General features: G+C 42.5%; 1 protein-coding gene across 2 annotated transcripts in view; it reads left to right on the top strand.

Annotated features, from left to right (window-relative positions):
• CHID1 (chitinase domain containing 1) overlaps positions 1-18287 on the top strand; it is a 99763-nt gene that overhangs the window by 20479 nt on the left and 60997 nt on the right. For both annotated transcript variants that reach the window (XM_063118748.1, XM_063118749.1), the window contains exon 8: positions 2647-2739. In XM_063118748.1, the coding sequence (XP_062974818.1) occupies positions 2647-2739 (93 nt within the window). The remainder of the gene's footprint in view (positions 1-2646; positions 2740-18287) is intronic.

The raw sequence follows: 18287 nt of genomic DNA, 5'->3' as shown, positions 1-18287 counted from the left end.
ACGCATGCTGATTTCTGAGCCTGTAGTTAGGTTGGAATCGTCAGAGGGCAGGTGGACCTGACCTTTCCCAGATCTGTCTCGCAAACAAATGTTTGTGCATGATTACAACTCCTTGCTCCTAACCATTGAATGTGTTATGGAGGCCTTGTGTCATGATTTGTAACACAGGCCTGAGCTTGATTCTGTGCAGAAAGAAGCACATGTGTTGAATTGTCCAGGCCTACAGTAGGCAGTAGGTGGTGCCACCCTCACACAGTTGGCTTGCAAAGTGCTGCCTTCACTATATCCTGTAGGAACATCTGCATTTGACCTTCAGGTATCTTATTAACTGTGGGAGTAAAAGAACAAAACCTGTTGGCACATCATTACTTCAGTCTGAGCCTTAGAAATTTAACCTATTAATCAAAGGCTTACAGTAGGTTGGCTTCCTTCCTTGGCATTGCCTAGTACAGGGAAAGGACAACCGGCAATAACTCATTCTTGAACTGAGATGGCTCTTTCAAATTTGTGTTTAACTTTTTATTAGTTGCCTGCAGTTTTATTTTGTTGAAATGTTCATTTATTTTAAAATTTCCTGAAATCAAGCGTTTCCCAGGAGGGAGAGTGACCGTCAGACCTGAGTCTTTGCTATAGTTAAATTGAGACTCTACGGACATGCAGCAAATAGTATGGTGAGATAAACTTTCTGTTGAGGTCAGCATCATTAGCAGCTTCAAGTAGGACAAAGCAGCTCTGTGATGGCCAAAGTGTATGAGTATATGTTTAATGAATGAGGTGGAGGGTGAGGAGGCAAAAGGCAGAACTGCAGCATTGTATATTCAGAAGGCTGGCATTTTTTAATGGAACTGTGGCCAGAAAGCAAAGACAAAAGAACTTAATTGGTTGAGGATAAATTCATAAAGTGGCATATGCCTTAGAGGAACATCTGAAGTTAAGTTTGACAGTGGCAAAGTACATAATGAATATTTAACAATGTTTTGACATGAAGACAGGTTGCTCCCATCTCATTATACTTTTTTTTTTTTTAAAAAATGCAATGCACCATGTGTATTTTTCCTCCTTTCCAAGTTGACAGTGATAATATGGGAAAATATGGTCCTAGGGCACTAAAGACTACTGTTGAGATGAGCAGAGATGTAATTTATAGGATGCTTTTAAATGGGCATTCAGCAAGGGCTGTTTGGGGATGCTAGAGTGTGTGCACACTTGATTTACATAGTCTATTTTGGGTGACAAATGGGAGTATACTTAAATGAAGTCTGAGCATTAACCACTAATCCCTTGAATCGGCATGAAGTGCTCTTGGGCCGGAGGGATGGCTTGACAAGTTAGTCTGCCAGTACTTAAATCTTCCTGGCTATTTTTCTTAGAAAAGAAACTGCCATCCTTCTCCTACCTCTGGCATAAATCAGGTACAACTATACAATACAAGATTAGTAAAACACACACACAATCTCACATTGATGTATATCCTCCAAAGAGTATAAAATCACGCTGTGTGTTGTGTAGGCCACAATCTCTTTTTGGCCTGTATTAGTTGGGAGGAACCGTCATATTCCCTGATGCCTTGAAAACGGCTGAAATACTAGTGGTAAAGCCCAGGTAACTGATTCTACCCTTTCCTTTTAGTGTGTGTGCGTGTGTGTGTGTGTGGTGTGGTGTACTTCTCTACACAACCTAGTAATACATGTTACCCTTTTCAAAGTTGCAAAAGCAAACAAAGAGACCAGATGAACTCATTCAGCGAGAGAGAAGTGGGTTGTTGGTTTTTTGTCCATTCAGGATGTAGAGTTGATCACATGTCCATTTAGCTCACTCTTGGGTTCATGAATTAATATGCAGTTCTGAATGTTTAATAAATCTTCTGATTCAAGCAGCAAATTCACTTTTTTCTATTAAGTTAATGGCAAATTCTGAAGCATACACCCTACGAGTAGATAACTGAATCATTTCTTGCCCACCCCCTCACTGTTGAGGATGATTTCACCTCCTCCCCCCACACACACTTTCTATGCCACCCTGGATGGTTAACAAGCCACTCTGTGGTGTACGTGCTGCATTCAGACAACACAGTAACCCATGGTGGGTTTATGTGTTGTGTGAACCCCACCATGTACATTGATGGTGCTATATAAATAAATAAATAAATAAATAAATAAATAATAATAATAATGCCTATTAGTGGGTTATCTTTGAATGCTTAAGCACATCTAACTAAATGTCTGTGCTGGTGATGATGGAGCTTCAAATCTGTTGTATGGTAGCAAATGGAGGATGAAAAGGGAGCAGCCTGGCACTGCCAGCATTTCTGCCACCCTGCCCGATCGCTACAAGGGGGAGCCACCATTTCAGGAGGAAGAGAGTCCAAGCAGGGCTTTCGCTTTTCTGTTGAGAGCTTTGCAAGCATTGAGTTCACTTGCCCAAGCAAGCAACTGGGGAAAGAGACCAGATGTACTTTAACCTAAAGATTGGAAAAACCTACCACTTCTCACCTGTCTCCTGTTGCTGCATCCTATTTTGATTGTTGATGGAGCAGGCAGGGCCAAGTGTTTCATTTGGGAAGAGATTTTAAGCTGAGAATTTCAAAACAAGGGAGTCTTGTGCCCTGATTTTACTAATCAACCTAATGTTGTGTTTGCATTTCAGGGGTCTGATTCATTTGCTCACTCACCTCTCGGAAGCTTTGCATCGGGCACAACTTAAACTTATGCTTGTCATCCCTCCTGCTGTCATGCCAGGGTGAGTCTTATTTTGAAAGGAAATCCCTGACGAGTCTATTTTCAGCTTCCTTCAAGCTATTTGGGTTTATTGTTATTGAAAGCCCAGAGGAGACGCAGCCTGGAATGTGAAGCAAATGTCCCCTCTATATTACAGAGAAAAATGCCAGGCTCAGCACCCTGGTAAAGAAAAGGGAACTATTCTTGGATTTAGGTTAGGAATTGTGCTTGCGCTAGGATATAATCTCTGAGTCCAGGAAAGGAAAGGAACCTCTCGTGCAAGCACTGAGTCATTACTGACTCTTGGAGGGACGCTAGCTTTCGCTGATGTTTTCTTGGCAGACCTTATAGCAGGGTGGTTTGCCGTTGCCTTCCCCGACCATTATTACCTTTCCCCCAGCTAACTGGGTACTCATTTTACCGACCTCGGGAGGATGGAAGGCTGAGTCGACCCGAGCCAGCTGCCTGAAACCAGCTTCCGCTGGGATAACAAACTCAGGCCGTGGGGAGAGTTTCAGCTGCAGAAACCCGGAACAATGCACCTTGGCATTTAATAAGTGTTGTGGCAAAGAACTCTAATGTGAGATGTATTCTGAAACATGCTATGGAAACCAAATTGATGAGAATGTTTAATTTCAAATGTAGATTTGATACATTTTCTGAAAAAAATAATATTTGTCATGGTGTGTAAAACATCTCTCAAGCTTTCAGGTATAATTGCAATAAATGAGTCGGGGTAAAGGGGGAAGAGAGACACGACAAAGAAATGCAGATTTCCTATAACAAAAGAAGTAATCTTTATCGAGTTGAACTTCCTTTTGCACATGTCATATGTTTAATGTTGCTGGTGGAGACTTCACAAGTTGATCTGTAACAGTACGTCAAAGGAGCTGCCCTCACTAGTACTAAACAGTTCCGAAGGGGACTCTCAATCTGAAAAAACACACACCCCAGATCTATGTATTTGCTAAATTGTACTGCCTTTCTTTGTTTTTACTGTGTGTGTGTCCATCATCCCCCCAGTGCCTACTCCTCCTTTACACGCCTTTAGCAAAGGCGCTGTGTTACTCCTGTTTCATGAATGTGAAACACTGAGACTTTTTAAGCCATATTTGCCAATGGGTGGCTTCAAGTGCTTGATGGCATCTGATGGAGAAGATGGTGTCGGACTTCTGTAGTTCAGCCTTGGTACTTCAGACTGAGATTTGAATAGCCATTTAAAAGAACTTCATTCCCTTTAGCAATATACAGATCATCAGCTCAATTTTGTGGATGCCAGCACTGGGGGAAACTAGTTCCCACTCTTTTCCTAGTCTTCATCATGTGGCTTACCAAGGGGTTAGGTTTCAGCTCTTGACACTTTTATGTTGGAGTAGGTGTGGCATTGGTGGTGGTGGTGGTTGTTCGCATCCTGTTGATAGGGATAGGATTGCCGCTCTCCTCCTATCCTGATCTTCAATGACCTGATTCATATGTAACAAGAAGCCACCCAGGGGGAATTTTCCTGTGGGCCTCCTCATTGCACTGGTGGCCATTTTGAATATTCAAGCCTTGGCAAGTGGACCCATAACTTGTTGTTTATGTGCAAAACGTGAAGGCGGATTGTTGGGGTGCTTGACAAGCCACTCGCCCCTAGAACAGCCTATGGGTTCTGGATGGTTTGTCGAGCCCACCAACAACCCACCCTTGCCAGGTTCATATGTAACAGCGAGCTACAGCACATTCCTTACATAACTTGAATATTCAAAATTGCGGCTGCCAAAACAATAAGAAGCCTTGTGCGGAAATTCCCCCACAGTGGGTTCTTGTTACTTGTAAACTGAGTTATTTTCACTCTCACCCTCCATCACCTCTTACTTGTGTCAGGCCTTGCAGAGTGAAACTGCACTGGCCTTTTGTTTCTGTGTGTGCAGCAGTTCTGAGACTCATCCATGCACAAATCCTTGGTCCTATCCCTTTCCCCCCCTCTCATACATTATACTAGAGGATTAAAGTATTATGTAGTCTTGCTTGTACTCCAGTGAGACAAGATGCTTGAAAAATGTCTCACGTTAAGATTTGTTCTTGAGCGTTGGTTCTTGCCGGTGTCATTTACTGCTGCGGTCCCCAACCTTTTTGGCACCAGGGACCGGTTTCGTGGAAGACAATTTTTCCACGGACCGGGGGTGGGGGCAGTTGAGGGGATGGCTTTGGGAAGCCCCCACCTGCCCGCACCCCCACTCCAGAGTCCTGGCTTCGCTTCGGCTGGGTGGGCACCCAGCTGAAGTGAAGCCAGGACACTGGGGCGGGCAGCTTCAGAACGGCGTGCCCGGAAGTTGCTCTCCCAGAGCGGCTTCTGGCTGGGTGCACCGTTCCAAAGCCGCCCCACCCCACCCCGGTGTCCTGGCTTCGCTTTGGCTGGGCAGGCGAGATGGCGCCCCGCACTCAGGTACGCTGGAGTGGGGGTGGGTGGGTGAAAGCAGCTCACCTGCGCGGCCCAAGGGTTGGTGACCCCTGATTTACTGTATGCCTCTTTCAAATGACCCACACAATACTTAACCTGGATCTTGCTGTCTTGCTATGTAGTCTGTATGGAAACAGCACAACAATACAAGGAGGGCCTGTAGATCCCAGTTAAGAGCAGAAGAATCGTAGATCTCTCAGTCTGCTTATTTTAAATTTAAAGCAGATTGCTCCTGTTTGCTAATTGTAGTCTGCTACAGAAAGCAAATGAGTGCTCTTAAACACATTTGCGGCTGCTACATTATCAGTCATTATTATAACAAAGCTTCTCATAAAGCTAGTGTATTCTTTTCAAGAGCTAAGATAATTGCAGCAAACAATAGATAGTGAAAAAGGCATTCATATATTTTGAATGTTAAGTAGAATGCAGGCAGTTTTCCAAAGGAAATATTCTCTTGCACTCCACACCCCACTCTTTATAGAATTAGGCAGAATTACTAACCTGACTTGGCTTGTGGACTAGCCTGTTCAGATGGAATGGCTTTTATAGAACATTAGCTCCCCCTGAGTAGATCATTACTAAGAATGCATCGTCGTCTGTGCATGCACCACATAAGAATCCAAACCTTTTTGAATTCCATATGCATCTTCTTGGTCTCAAGCATCTTTTGGACACTTGAACATGAGCATGTTATGCCTAGAGGGTGGGGGCGGAGGAGCTGGCAAATTTATTATTATTATTATTATTATTATTATTATTATATTTATTTATTTATTTATATAGCACCATCAATGTACATGGTGCTGTACAGAGTAAAACATTAGTCTTAAATTCCATTGTGCTTAAAGCAGTGAAAACTATTGTGACAATCTGACTTCCAGTCCATAAGACTTATCACAATTGGATTAAAGTATCATTGATTCAAGTGATTTCTGCCAATGGGGTGGTGGTGGGAATCAGCCTGCTTGAGCTATAGCATGCCTTCATGATATTCTGTAGAGCGCTGTGTACATTGGTACTATATAGATACAATACTGAGGCATTTCCTGCTCTTTTAAAGGACTCTCTGCCCTGTGTCTTGAACTAGGGTTTAGTTGGCTGGCTTGAAAAGACTTCCTCCTGCTTTTAAGGCAGAATCCATAAAAATACTTCGTCTTTGATTTTGATTTTTTTTAAAGTGCCAGACTGGCAATATGTGGTAAATTAGATTCATAGAATTACTGAGCTCCTGCTGAAATCTGCTTTTCATTGGCATATTTAATACTATGTCATCTTTATTCATTGTCACTTTAGAGTCAATTTGAGTCTAACCTTTACAAATGATGGAAAGTGTACTTTTAATAATCTAATATCCTTCATGTGTTGGACTTGGAGTAGATTTAATCAACCATTCAGCAAAAGGCACGGTAGAAGATACCACAAAGAATCAAATCACATTTGTAGACTCTGTATCTGGTGGAGGCTTGATAAGGTAGACCTAGATTGTTTTGTAAAAATAACTCTCTTTTCAGCTGAACACCCCCAGTGGCTAAAAACAGTGCTCCTTTTGTGTTGTGTCCTGATTAGAACCTAAAGACAGAAAAGAGTTAAATTATATTTTTAAGGGGGTTCTGTTATTCATTCACACAAAGATCAAATTGCTGGAAAATGGAGATGCTGAACACATAAGGGATAAAATCATTATCTGAAAAGTGTAAAATATTACAATGAATTCCACTAAATGTTCATTGTAATATGAAAAGTACCCAATTTGGTTATTCATGCAGATTCTTCCATAAGATTTCACACAGACAACATTCAAGGTATAATTAGTGAAATAACAGAAGTCAAGTCATCAATAGTGTAGCATGGATACAGTGCTTTGAACATGAGAGATGCACACTCAAATCGAACGAGGAATTGATTGGGTGACCTTGGCAAACTCACTACCATTTAATTCTCAATATGTAAAATAGAAAATTAATCCATTTCATGGTTGGGCTTTACAGCTTTTCTCTTCTCACGGCAACCCCTATGAAATACATGGTATTGCATATACCACTTCACTATATCTCTTGGGCCTCGTTATCATAAAGAGCAGATGAGGTGGTGGTAAACCTGCTTCTCAGTTGAACTGTTTCAGACTGCAAGTGATGGGCTCACTTAAATGGGGGCTTGTAGGCAGAAAACTAGCATATCTGGGAGAAGGCCAGATATGTGCAGGTTAGACAACTGCACATGCAAGAAGTCACTGCATTCTCGAGTTTGCAGTGGTTCTACTTATACCTGCAGAGTCATTTTCAGAAGGTAGCATTGGCCAATTATTGCTCAATTTTATGATATTTGAGGTGTGAATTCCCACAATGTTCCATCTTATTCCCTTGTGCTCTTTAACATCTACCATAGAGCTGCTGGGTGTGATCATTTGAGGTTTTGGAGTGGGGCATCATCATCCAGTTCTATTTTCAATGTCATCTAAATCAGGTGAGGCTGGGGAGGCACAGAACTGCTGTCTGGATGCAGCAATTGGCTGGGTGAGGACTAATAAAATGAAGCTGAATCCCAATAAGATGGTTCCCATGTCTGAGTAGATGTCTCCTGTAGATGTGGTTAGATGCTTCTCAGATTTGGGAAGCTGGTGTACAGTCACTTTTGAAAGAGCAAGTATGCAGCTTGTGGATATTCTTGGATTCCATGTTGTCACTAGAGGCTCAGGTGGCAGCACTGGGCCAGAGTACCATTTATTTATTTATTTATTGAAACATTTGAATCCCTCCCTGCTTGTGCATTATGATCATTGGATGGGGTCCTTCTCCAAGTGACTTTGGCAAGAGATGCACATTATGAAGGCACAAGGGGAGTGGGCCTTTTCTGTGGTGGCACCCCAACTCTGGAATGCACTCCTGAGGCATCAACTTCATATTCTTTTAGGTGCCATTTTAAAACATTTTCATTTGCCCTGGCATTTTAATATGTTTCCAACATGGCATAGTTTTAGCTGGTTGATGAGATATTTTTCATCCCTCCTATTTTTAGACAGATGTTTTATCGTATTTTTAAATGTGCTATTTTATCTTGTACACTGCTCTGAACCCACTTTGGGTAAAGGGCAGTATAAATTTTATATATAAAAATAAATGCTATGAGTTGAGAGTGGAGAAATATCTGGCAAGAAGAATATATTGACCATGTCAGACAACATGCTAAGTCATGGTGGTTAAGCATTTTGAGCTAAATATTATGGCTTAGCGTATAATATTTGTGTGAGCCATTACTAACCATGGCGGCTACATAACCACAGTTTAAACATGCTCACTAATAATTCACTGCAAAGGGATTAGCGGCATAACCATGACTTAACATGTTGTCTGAACAGGCCCATTACCTTTTTAGGTCTCCTAGTTTGGATGGAGTGACAATAGATTTTGATTCCTGTCTTGAAGAACCTTTATCATGGTCCTACGTCTACAATCGTGCATTATCAGAGAAGGAGGTTTCTAACACTCACCTCCACCACCCATCCACTCCGTTGTTACATTAATTCTGCAGGCTCTGTGGCATGGTTTGTCACACAGGTAGCTTTTAAGATTCCCAGCTTAGTTTGCTCCAAGCCTTCTCAAAATGAAAAATGTTGAGTCGTAAAAAAGGCATCGGCATATATACTAGCTCTGGCTAAAAGAGACCCTCTGCAAGTCAATGTCTCGGTTCTGGTTTCATCAGTCAACTGTAGCCTTGAACAGGCTGTCAGTTGTGCTGATGGCTCATTCATCTGGAGTGTAAAAGTGAAAATGAAATGTAAGCTTTTCAAACAAAAGGAAAAAGCTGGACCTGACTGCAAGTAGGTGATGCAGATGCTAAGTTTTGGAAAGGTCATAGGAGCATTGAAGACAGTTGTTGGTCAACAGCCCCCAGAAGAAATGCTTACAGCTTCATTATGGAAGAAGACCCCAGAAGAGGAATAAGATGTTGTAATCTAGAATGAAACCAGGGGAGATGACAAATTAAAGTTTGACATCCTTGCCAGCACATCATATTGCAAGGCAGACAGAACAGGTAGAATGTTTACCTTTTTGCTTATGGACAACCAGATTCAGGATACAAGACTAAGGCCTCATCTACACCAAGCAGGATATTCCACTATGAAAGCGGTATAAAAGCAGTATATAAAAGGCAGGAGCCACACTACTGCTTTATAGCAGTATTGAAGTGCACTACAGGATCTACACTACTGCTTTATAGTGGTGCTGAAGAGCACTGACACATCTACACCAAGCAAGATATAACACTATGGAAGTGGTATGAAAGCTGTATATGGCATGTGTCATGGGCCCCAAAAGTTCTCAGTGCACTTCAATACTGCTATAAAGCAGTAGTGTGGCTCCTGCCTTTTACATACCGCTTTCGTAGTGGTAAATCCTGCTTGGTGTAGATGAGCCCTAAGTTCACCACGATAGATGTGTTTTCCTCACATTCCCCCCCCCCCCCCAGATAGCTCATAATGCAAGTCTTTCAGCACTAGCAGGAATTCTTCTTTATCTGTACCGACCAAATCTAGTGTGCTGATGAGCTTATTTTATATTTTGTGAGGGTTTAGAAATCCCTCTTGTCTCAGTGTCTCTTCTGCTCTTTTACTCAATGCAGATAAAGAGCAAAGAAGAACATTTTTGGCGAAGAGAGAGAAAAGTAAAGGACATGATAAGGGCACCATGCAAGAAGAACAATGTAGAGAGAGATTGATAGAATATGTGAACTCAAAGTTGTGGTCTGGAAATACTTAACTGGATGGGAAGCCTGGGGAAATAATTCAGATTTTCTTTTCTTACTATCAAATTAGAAAATCAATTATAACAAAAGAGGCAATAGGAACTCTAGGCTAAATAGTCTAAATAGGCTAAATAGTCGTGTAATTTTCAAATAAAAGTGATTATTTAGCAAGTTTTGTTAAAAAATATTTAGCCACAATGTTTCTTTTTAGAGACCTGAGGCATGATGTCTGTTGATATTCCCTTGCAGTATTCTCTGGATTAAGGATAAAGCAAAATCCATAAACTCTTCTCCCTCCCCTACTGTGCCCTGAGCTCTGAGAAACCAAGAATTGCAAAGTATCATGCAACTTTAGCTAACACTTAACTTTCATACTGCTGCTCCCCATGTTCTGTCTCAAATGTTAGTATCTTCATTGGATTATGGCGTAAGTGCCATAAATGTGGTATCACACTTCAAGAAAGATGACTAATTAGTACAGTTAGGTAACCAAAGAACAATAACTCTGTAATCATCAAAGTAGTATCCGCCCTTTCTGGACTTCCTCACTCTGAGTGCAGTAATAATATTATTGTTACATTGGTACCATCTTCTTTGTTCCTTTCTTTTTTCCATTATACTTGGAGAGAGCTAGAGTGCAATCCTATGCACGTTTAGACAGAAAAATGTCCTGCAATTCCCATCATCCCCCATCCAGCATTCTGTCGTAACATACATAAGGTTGCATGCTTAATTGTTTAACTCTTAAGAGACAGAATATCAGGGTTGAGTCAAACTAAGCCAAGGTAATGTATAGGTAGGGACCATGTGGTTTCCCCCAAATGCAGTACAACAAAGAAATCAATTGAGTCTGATCTTTCTAGATCTACCTATTTTAGTCTTTTGCCGGTTTCTCCAGTTCTATGCTCTGTTCCTGGCTGCTTTGCTGTTTCCCCGCATCTACTGCAATGTGCCACTATAGTTTGATTTCTTCCATCCCTGTCTTAATGGAAAAGGGAGATTTGGCTGTCAATCCTTTTTGTTAGCCCGACAGTGGCCTTCCCCGACACCATGGCATGATGTTACTCTAGATGTCTAAACACATAATAGCACTGGAATCTGATCAAGCTGCTTTGGCTTTAGCTTAGCAGTAATTAGCATTGATCCCCAGAAAGATGTCAACATTCCTGGTTTTGAATTTGACTATCTTGTTTGCCAGGCTAATAGCCGTTAGACCAGTACTGAGTACTGAGTTAGACCAGTACTGAGCCCAAGCCCTTCATTGGATAATTTATTTATTTATTGCATTTATATCCTGCCTTTTTTCCTCCAAGGAACTCAAGGCAGCGTACATTTTTATCCTCACAACAACCCTGTGAGGTAGGCTGGGCTGACGGTCTGTGACTGGCCCAAAGTCACCCAGTGAGCTTCCATGGCTGAGTGGGGACTAGAACCCGGATCTCCCATCTCCCAGTCCAGCACTCTAAACACTACATCACAGTGTGGATTAGAGAAACTAAATCTAGTCAGTGAGTTGTCGGGTCCTTTCAGCTCATAATCTTGATTCGCTGTGATGCATTCTGCATTCTGGGGAACCCAGGGTTTTGAGCACAGATGTATGCTACTAAACATGCTGTGATGCAGTGAGCCATGAAGCGCATGTTGACTAAATTACCACTGAGCTTTCAATAACTTAATACTTTTTTGTAAACACAGCAAAGCTTTGCTACTTGATGTAAACTATTCGGAAATGTTAGATTCCTTTTGATGGTCCTTGGGCCCCACTTTCCAGTGACATCTGTGCAATTCCTTCACTTTATGCCTGAGAATGGAAGTTCTGATCTTGTTGAATTCAAAATGGCATGAGCTGAGAGATCTCTCATTCCTGGGCCATCATGCGCACTTTATTGCACACTTTTATTGCACATTTTGATGGTATATGGTTGGTTGGCCGATGGCTGTACATCATGTGAGAATGTAACTCTTGAAGTCTCTTGGCCAAATGTATGAGCACGCTCCAGTGATAAGTTTTGGTTTGTGTTGGGTTCTGGACATGCATGTGTGAGCCGGCCCTAAATGCTCTGGCCACAATCCAGCATTCTACTTGAACCACAGTTTATTCTCCTCCTTACTTCCCCCACAACCTCCCCGAAAATCTGTTCCCTAATCCTACGGAGCACATTTTGAGGGTGTGGGGAGGGCTGTAAGGAAATGGGGGAATCATCCCCTCCCTGTTTCACTAAAGAAAGCAGTTCTGTCAGTGGAACAACTTAATTGGATTCTCATCCCTGTAATTTAGTCAGTCAGTAACTAAATATATTTATCTAAGTAACTGTTTGTTTTTGGAGAACATAATACATTTTCGTTCTGAATTCCAGCTGAATTGTTCCATGTAGCTGGAATGCACATGTACTGTTATGTAGTAGGGGAAGCTGGCCCAGTCAAAGTGCCCTCTTGCAAATTCTGAATGCCTCATATAGAGCTCCACCTCACCAGGGTTATAGCCTGCTGTCATGGTGCATTGCATAACAAAGGACTCAGATGACTCCATCCATTCCTGCCCTGAACTCGCCTCTTCCCTGCCTCTTTGCGAGGTTTCCAAGTGTGGGGAAGGAACAGTTTTTCCAGCAATGCACTCGACCCTCTACATGTATTTTTATCCCATTGTACTCAATCCGATGTTCTGGGGGAGGGCGGCGTTGCTGATGAAAGAGAGGGGGCGTGCCAGGGCGAGGTGTCCCTGCGAACAACCAGTAGACTCTAAGGGGAGGTACAAATGTAGAGTGACCATATGAAAAGGAGGACAGGGCTCCTGTATCTTTAACAGTTGCATAGAAAAGGAAATTTCAGCAGATGTTATTTGTATATATGGAGAACCTGGTGAAATTCCTTCTTCATCACAACAGTTAAAGGTGCAGGAGCTATACTAGAGTGACCAGATTTAAAAGAGGGGAGGGCACCTGCAGCTTTAACTGCTGTGATGAAGAGGAAATTTCCCCAGATTCCCCATATATACAAATGATACCTGCTAAAATTTCCTTTTCAATACAACTGTTAAAGATACATGAGCCCTGTCCTCCTTTTTATATGGTCACCCTATACAAATGAGATCTGCAGGGTGGGGGGAAATAGCGATTCCGAGGAGCGGTGTGAAGATGAATGAAACGTAAGGCTTTCAAACGCTAAGTAAACGAAGGGGGATAATGCAAGGATAAATGTTCAGGTATGGTGGAGCTCAGAGCTTGTTAGCAGGGGTGGGGTGGGGGATAACTAAAATGCTGAACCAGAACTTGCTTGGCTAGCTTGCAACGCACCCCAGTAATTCCAAAAAGAGGGATCTACTTTTCGATGATTCATGCAGGAAGTTCAGCAACTGTTGAGGATTTGTTTATTTAGGAAGCAAGGGCATTAAAGGCTGCTTTCCGGTGAGGGTATGTCATAAATAACCTCACAGCTGAAGACAGGTTGTGTGTATTCCTTTTATTGGTTTTTTTTTATTACCTTCGAGGGAGAATCAGTTTGCAGGCAAGCAGTATTTGCTGGGCTATTAAAAGCAATGGCGTGAGATGCTTCTCTTCTTTGTCTATCAGAAAATATCCACTAACCTGTTATATGGCTTGTTTGGTTTGCTGAAAGGGCCTCCTCTGTTTGAGAATAACACAAGCTGCATCCTGAAGTGCTGCCTTCCCACAAACACCTGAAAGGCAAGGGAATTGGCAGGTGAAAGCAGGTACCAGCAGTTCCTCGGGAAACTTGCAGTTCAGGTTTGGCTTTGTATGTTTACTCTGAACTAAGTCCAATCGAGCTTACTTCCAGGTAAGTGTGTATAGGAACTCAGCCTCTAATGGTTAATGCCTGGAGTGTGTAGAGGAATAGTAATAGCAACAACTATCTGAATTGCAGAGGAAATGTAGAATCAGGATGTATGCCCATCCCCCATTCTTAAAAATACCACGGCTTTATTCATTTATGTATTCAAGTCACCTCTCCCAGTCTCTGAACAGCTCAGACAAATACCTTGAAATTTTACATTAAAAAAGACAACTCTAAAGGGGTGGGAGTGAAAACCTGTCATAGAATTTGAAACAGCTATTGCCCTGTGGCAGTGACTCTGAAGGGACCTTACCATTGTTGCTCTTGTTCTTGCTTGAAGGGAGAGGGTGGGACTACTTCCTCTGGCTAATAATGGGACAGAAAGTAGGTAATACCTTTTGTCTACTTATCCTAGCACTTGTGATGACATTCCTTGGGGTAAGCAGGTTAGTTATAGGGTGGGGGAGAGAGACCAGGTGCAGCCAAATGCAGCCCACAGTGAGCTGTGGTGCCCACCCTAAACAGTCCATGGATTATGTGAGGGTTGTTTAACCCTCACATCTCACATTCACCAGGTTCATACAACACAACAACCCCCCAAGAGGGGTTGCATATTCAGAATGGTGGCCACATACACTGTGATTTCACTCTGTGATGCAAACACATGTTTTGTCATGAGCTGTAACTCTGTAGTGGCCCATGGGAACCTGGCCTCTCAGGATTTTAGCCCCTGAATATTCAGTTGCTTTTAAAATAAAACAAAGAAATAAATATCTAGCCCCTATATTTTGTGAGAGATAGAGGGAGAAACATGCAGGCACTATTTCTACACAACTGCTCAGAAAGAAGGAAATGTGCAATGAGTACTTGTCTGAGCTGAGATAGTGGGCTGGAGGTTGCAGCCGTCTTAGCCAGTGTTTTAATCTGATGGAGAGGGGGCTCAAATTCATAATGTTCAGTTTGTTTTGATTTGTCAGGTTAAAAAGAGGATCATTTTTACTTCAAAAACGCCCCCCAACCCCACCAAACCCCCCCCCCAAACTTCTCTTTTTGTCAAGAACCTGTAGGTGGTTCTTATTCTATGAAGACTAAAGCCGTGAAGTTAGATTTCCAAAATGTGTTGACTCTGGTGTTCCTGAATGGAACCCACACTACTAATTGTGCCATCTCATAGATACGTGAATGTTGTATGTGTCTGCACGTGCATGTCTTGAGTACATTGTGTAGATAACCCCTGTATAAATAGAGAAGGCAGTAGTTGATACAAACAGAATGCAGAAAAAATAGTGCACAAGGCACACAACTACTATAGTATAAATATTAAAGTAAAAAACGGGGTGAACAATTATAACGAACCAAAAGTTTTATAAAAAGAACAAAAATTCAACATTATTGTAATAATAATGTTTCAAGTTGAGAGAATATAACACGCAAGCACACACACCCTTCCATATCTTTTCAACTAGCTAATGGGGTGGGGGGAGAGAATTGTTTTCAGATGTTGGCCAATGAGTAGAATGCATTAGCATTCTAGCAAATGGGGCCCTGGCCCCATCGAGGACCCGCTGTGACCTTTTTGCATCACACTTTGAGGACAAGAACGCTTCTCTCCGCAGTGAGCTTGACGTTGTTGTTAGTGCAGCTCCAGTTGAGGTGTCCGATGCCACCATCTGCCCATTTTTGTGGGATCAGTTCCAGTTATTGCGGCCTGGTGATGTGGACAAGGTGCTTGCAGCAATGCGACCAACCACTTGCCTCTCGATCCCTGTCCCTCATGGCTTATAAAAGCAAGCTGAGGGGGTCTGACTGGGTGGGTCCGGGGGTGATAAATGCTTCTCTCTGGGAAGGGGTGGTCCCTGCTGTCCTTAAGGAGGCAGTAGTGCGACCACTCTTGAAGAAGCCCACCCTGGACCCGATGGTATTAGGTAACTACCGCCCAGTTGCTAACACTCCTTTTTTAGGGAAAGTACTTGAGAGGGTTGTGGTGGAACAACTGCAGGCACTCTTGGAGGATACTGATTATCTAGACCCATTCCAGTCTGGGTTCCGATCTGGTTACGGGACTGAATCAGCCTTGGTCACCCTGATGGATGACCTTTATCGAGAGAGGGACAGGGGGAATGCAACCCTGTTAATCCTGCTCGATCACTCGTCGGCTTTTGATACCATCGACCATGGTATCCTCCTGGATCGACTCCGTGGGATGGGCATCAGAGGCACTGTGTTACAGTGGTTCCAGTCCTACCTACGGGGTCGTTTTCAGAGAGTAGCATTGGGTGACCAGTCCTCGGCCTCTTGGCAATTGAGCTATGGAGTGCTGCAGGGCATCATCTTGTCCCCAATGTTATTTAATATCTATATGAAGCCGTTGGGAGCGGTCATTAGGAGCTAAATGCCATCAATACACTGATGACATGCAGCTCTATCTCCCTGTGACAACTGAATCAGGTGAGGCTGTGCAGGTCCTGGACCAGTGCCTAGACTCAGTAATGGGCTGGATGAGGGCCAATAAACTGAGACTGAATCCTGGCAAGACGGAAGCCCTGTGGGTGAGTGGTTCCCGAGTCTGGGAGACAGGCTCATTGCCTGTTCTGGATGGGGTTGCTCTGCCTCTGAAAGAACAGGTTCGTAGTTTGGGGGTACTCTTAGACCCATTTCTGTCATTGGAGGCTCAAGTAGCCGCCACAGCTCGGAGTGCCTTTTACCATCTTCGGTTGGTTCGCCAACTACGGCCTCTCCTGGGCAGGGATAGCTTGGCCACGGTGGTACAGGCATTGGTAACCTCAAGATTGGATTACTGCAATGCCCTCTATGTGGGGCTGCCCTTGAAGCTGTTCTGGAAGCTGGAGCTTGTGCATAATGCTGCAGCTCGGCTGTTGTCTGGAGCTGCCCCTTTCCAGCATGTAGCTCCTCTGCTGAGGGAACTGCACTGGCTGCCTATTCGCTACCGGGCCAGGTTTAAGGTTCTTGTACTTGTGTACAAAGCCCTAAACAATTTGGGACCAGGATACTGTTTTATACTGTTGTTTTATACTTCGAATGTTTTTAATTTTTGTGAACAGCCCAGAGAGCTCCGGCTATTGGGCGGTATAGAAATGTAATAAATAAATAAATACCTGAGAGAGTGCCTTCTCCCTTACCAACCTGCCCAGTCACTGAGGTCATCCGAGGGCCTGCTCCTGGTGGTTCCACCTAGATCCATCCTCCGATTGGAATCCACCAGGGGAAGAGCCTTCAGCGTGGTGGCGCCCCTCCTGTGGAATTCCCTGCCTCTGGAGGTCAGGCAGGCGCCAACCTTGTACTCTTTTCGGCACCTCCTGAAAACATCTTTATTCCAAGAAGCCTTTCCTTAATATGCAGCCTTGGATTTCTGTTTTTGCTTCTTTTAAATTTTGTTTTAACTGTTTTATTCTCTTTTTATTTTCATTTTATCTTGTACACCGCTCCAAAACTTTTCAATGGGGAGTGGTATATAAATATTCTAAATAAATAAATAAATAAATTAGGGAGCTTCTTGTTATTTACCCTTATTTTCACAATTTAATTGTAGTACAAACATCTTGTTCTTGCTACAGTGATCATTCCCATTTTGAAAATGTTCCATAGCTTTTGGGTTTAGGTGAGGTAGATTAGTGGTGAATTCTGTTGTATGTTAGCAGGAAGTCATGTTGCTACTTTTTGGGTTCAAAAACGAACATCCTTTGGCCTGCTGAGCAAGAGTTGTTCCAACAGCATGCAACAAGAGCACATTTCATCTAGCAACGGACTATAGGACAAGTGAGATTGGCACCATTTTTATTGCCAGCATTTCCTGTTTTAAGCAGTTGTTCTTCAAGCTTCTTTAAAACATGCATCTTGGCAAACATTGAGCAAAAGTGCCTGATGGTCTCCCTCTATTTCTGTAGCATCAAAAGCTACTTCTGGTTCTTTGTAAAAAAGTAAATTAAAAAAGCCATTACTTTGTTTTGTATCTGTTCCAGTAGATGTTGTTTTACTCCTGCAGAGAGTTGTATTTCACTCTTGGCTCAGTTTGTAAAGGAATGCTTTTTTGAAAATGATTTTCCTTTTAAAAAAATAATCCACATAATATCATTGTTTAAGTTGTTCAGTTAGCAAAATCGTAGTAACTGTCTAGGAGGCTTTTTTTTTCTTGTTGGAGAGAGGTGCAATACAATCTCGCCTTGTATGCCGCTATCTTCATAGCAAATGGTGAAACTGTATTGTCATTTGCTTCAGGTTATCTCGTTAGATTAACACTTTAGGTTTATTGAAAAATTGGTTGATCTGTTAAAATGTTAAAGGCCAGCTGTGTTTATCAACTAACTTACTGAAAAATACAGCTGTGCTTTAAATAAGCATCCATCATTTCTATTTGTACAAAATTCATCCTCCCTTTGCAATTTTACAAATATTTCCTGCAGCATGAAGCTTTGACTGTCGGTCTTATTTTTGTAATCCCATAAGATCACTGGTAGCCATATGTAATGCTTACCTTGGGTTTTCAATGAACTAGTCAGATATCTGGACTTTGTCTTCCTTTACCTTTTGATGTATTGACAAATCTGGGCCTCGTTTTGATGTTGGAGGCTCAA

Source organism: Elgaria multicarinata, chromosome 2 (genome assembly GCF_023053635.1).
Source record: "Elgaria multicarinata webbii isolate HBS135686 ecotype San Diego chromosome 2, rElgMul1.1.pri, whole genome shotgun sequence".
Lineage (NCBI taxonomy): Eukaryota > Metazoa > Chordata > Lepidosauria > Squamata > Anguidae > Elgaria > Elgaria multicarinata.
This window is presented reverse-complemented; position numbering and strand designations above follow the sequence as displayed.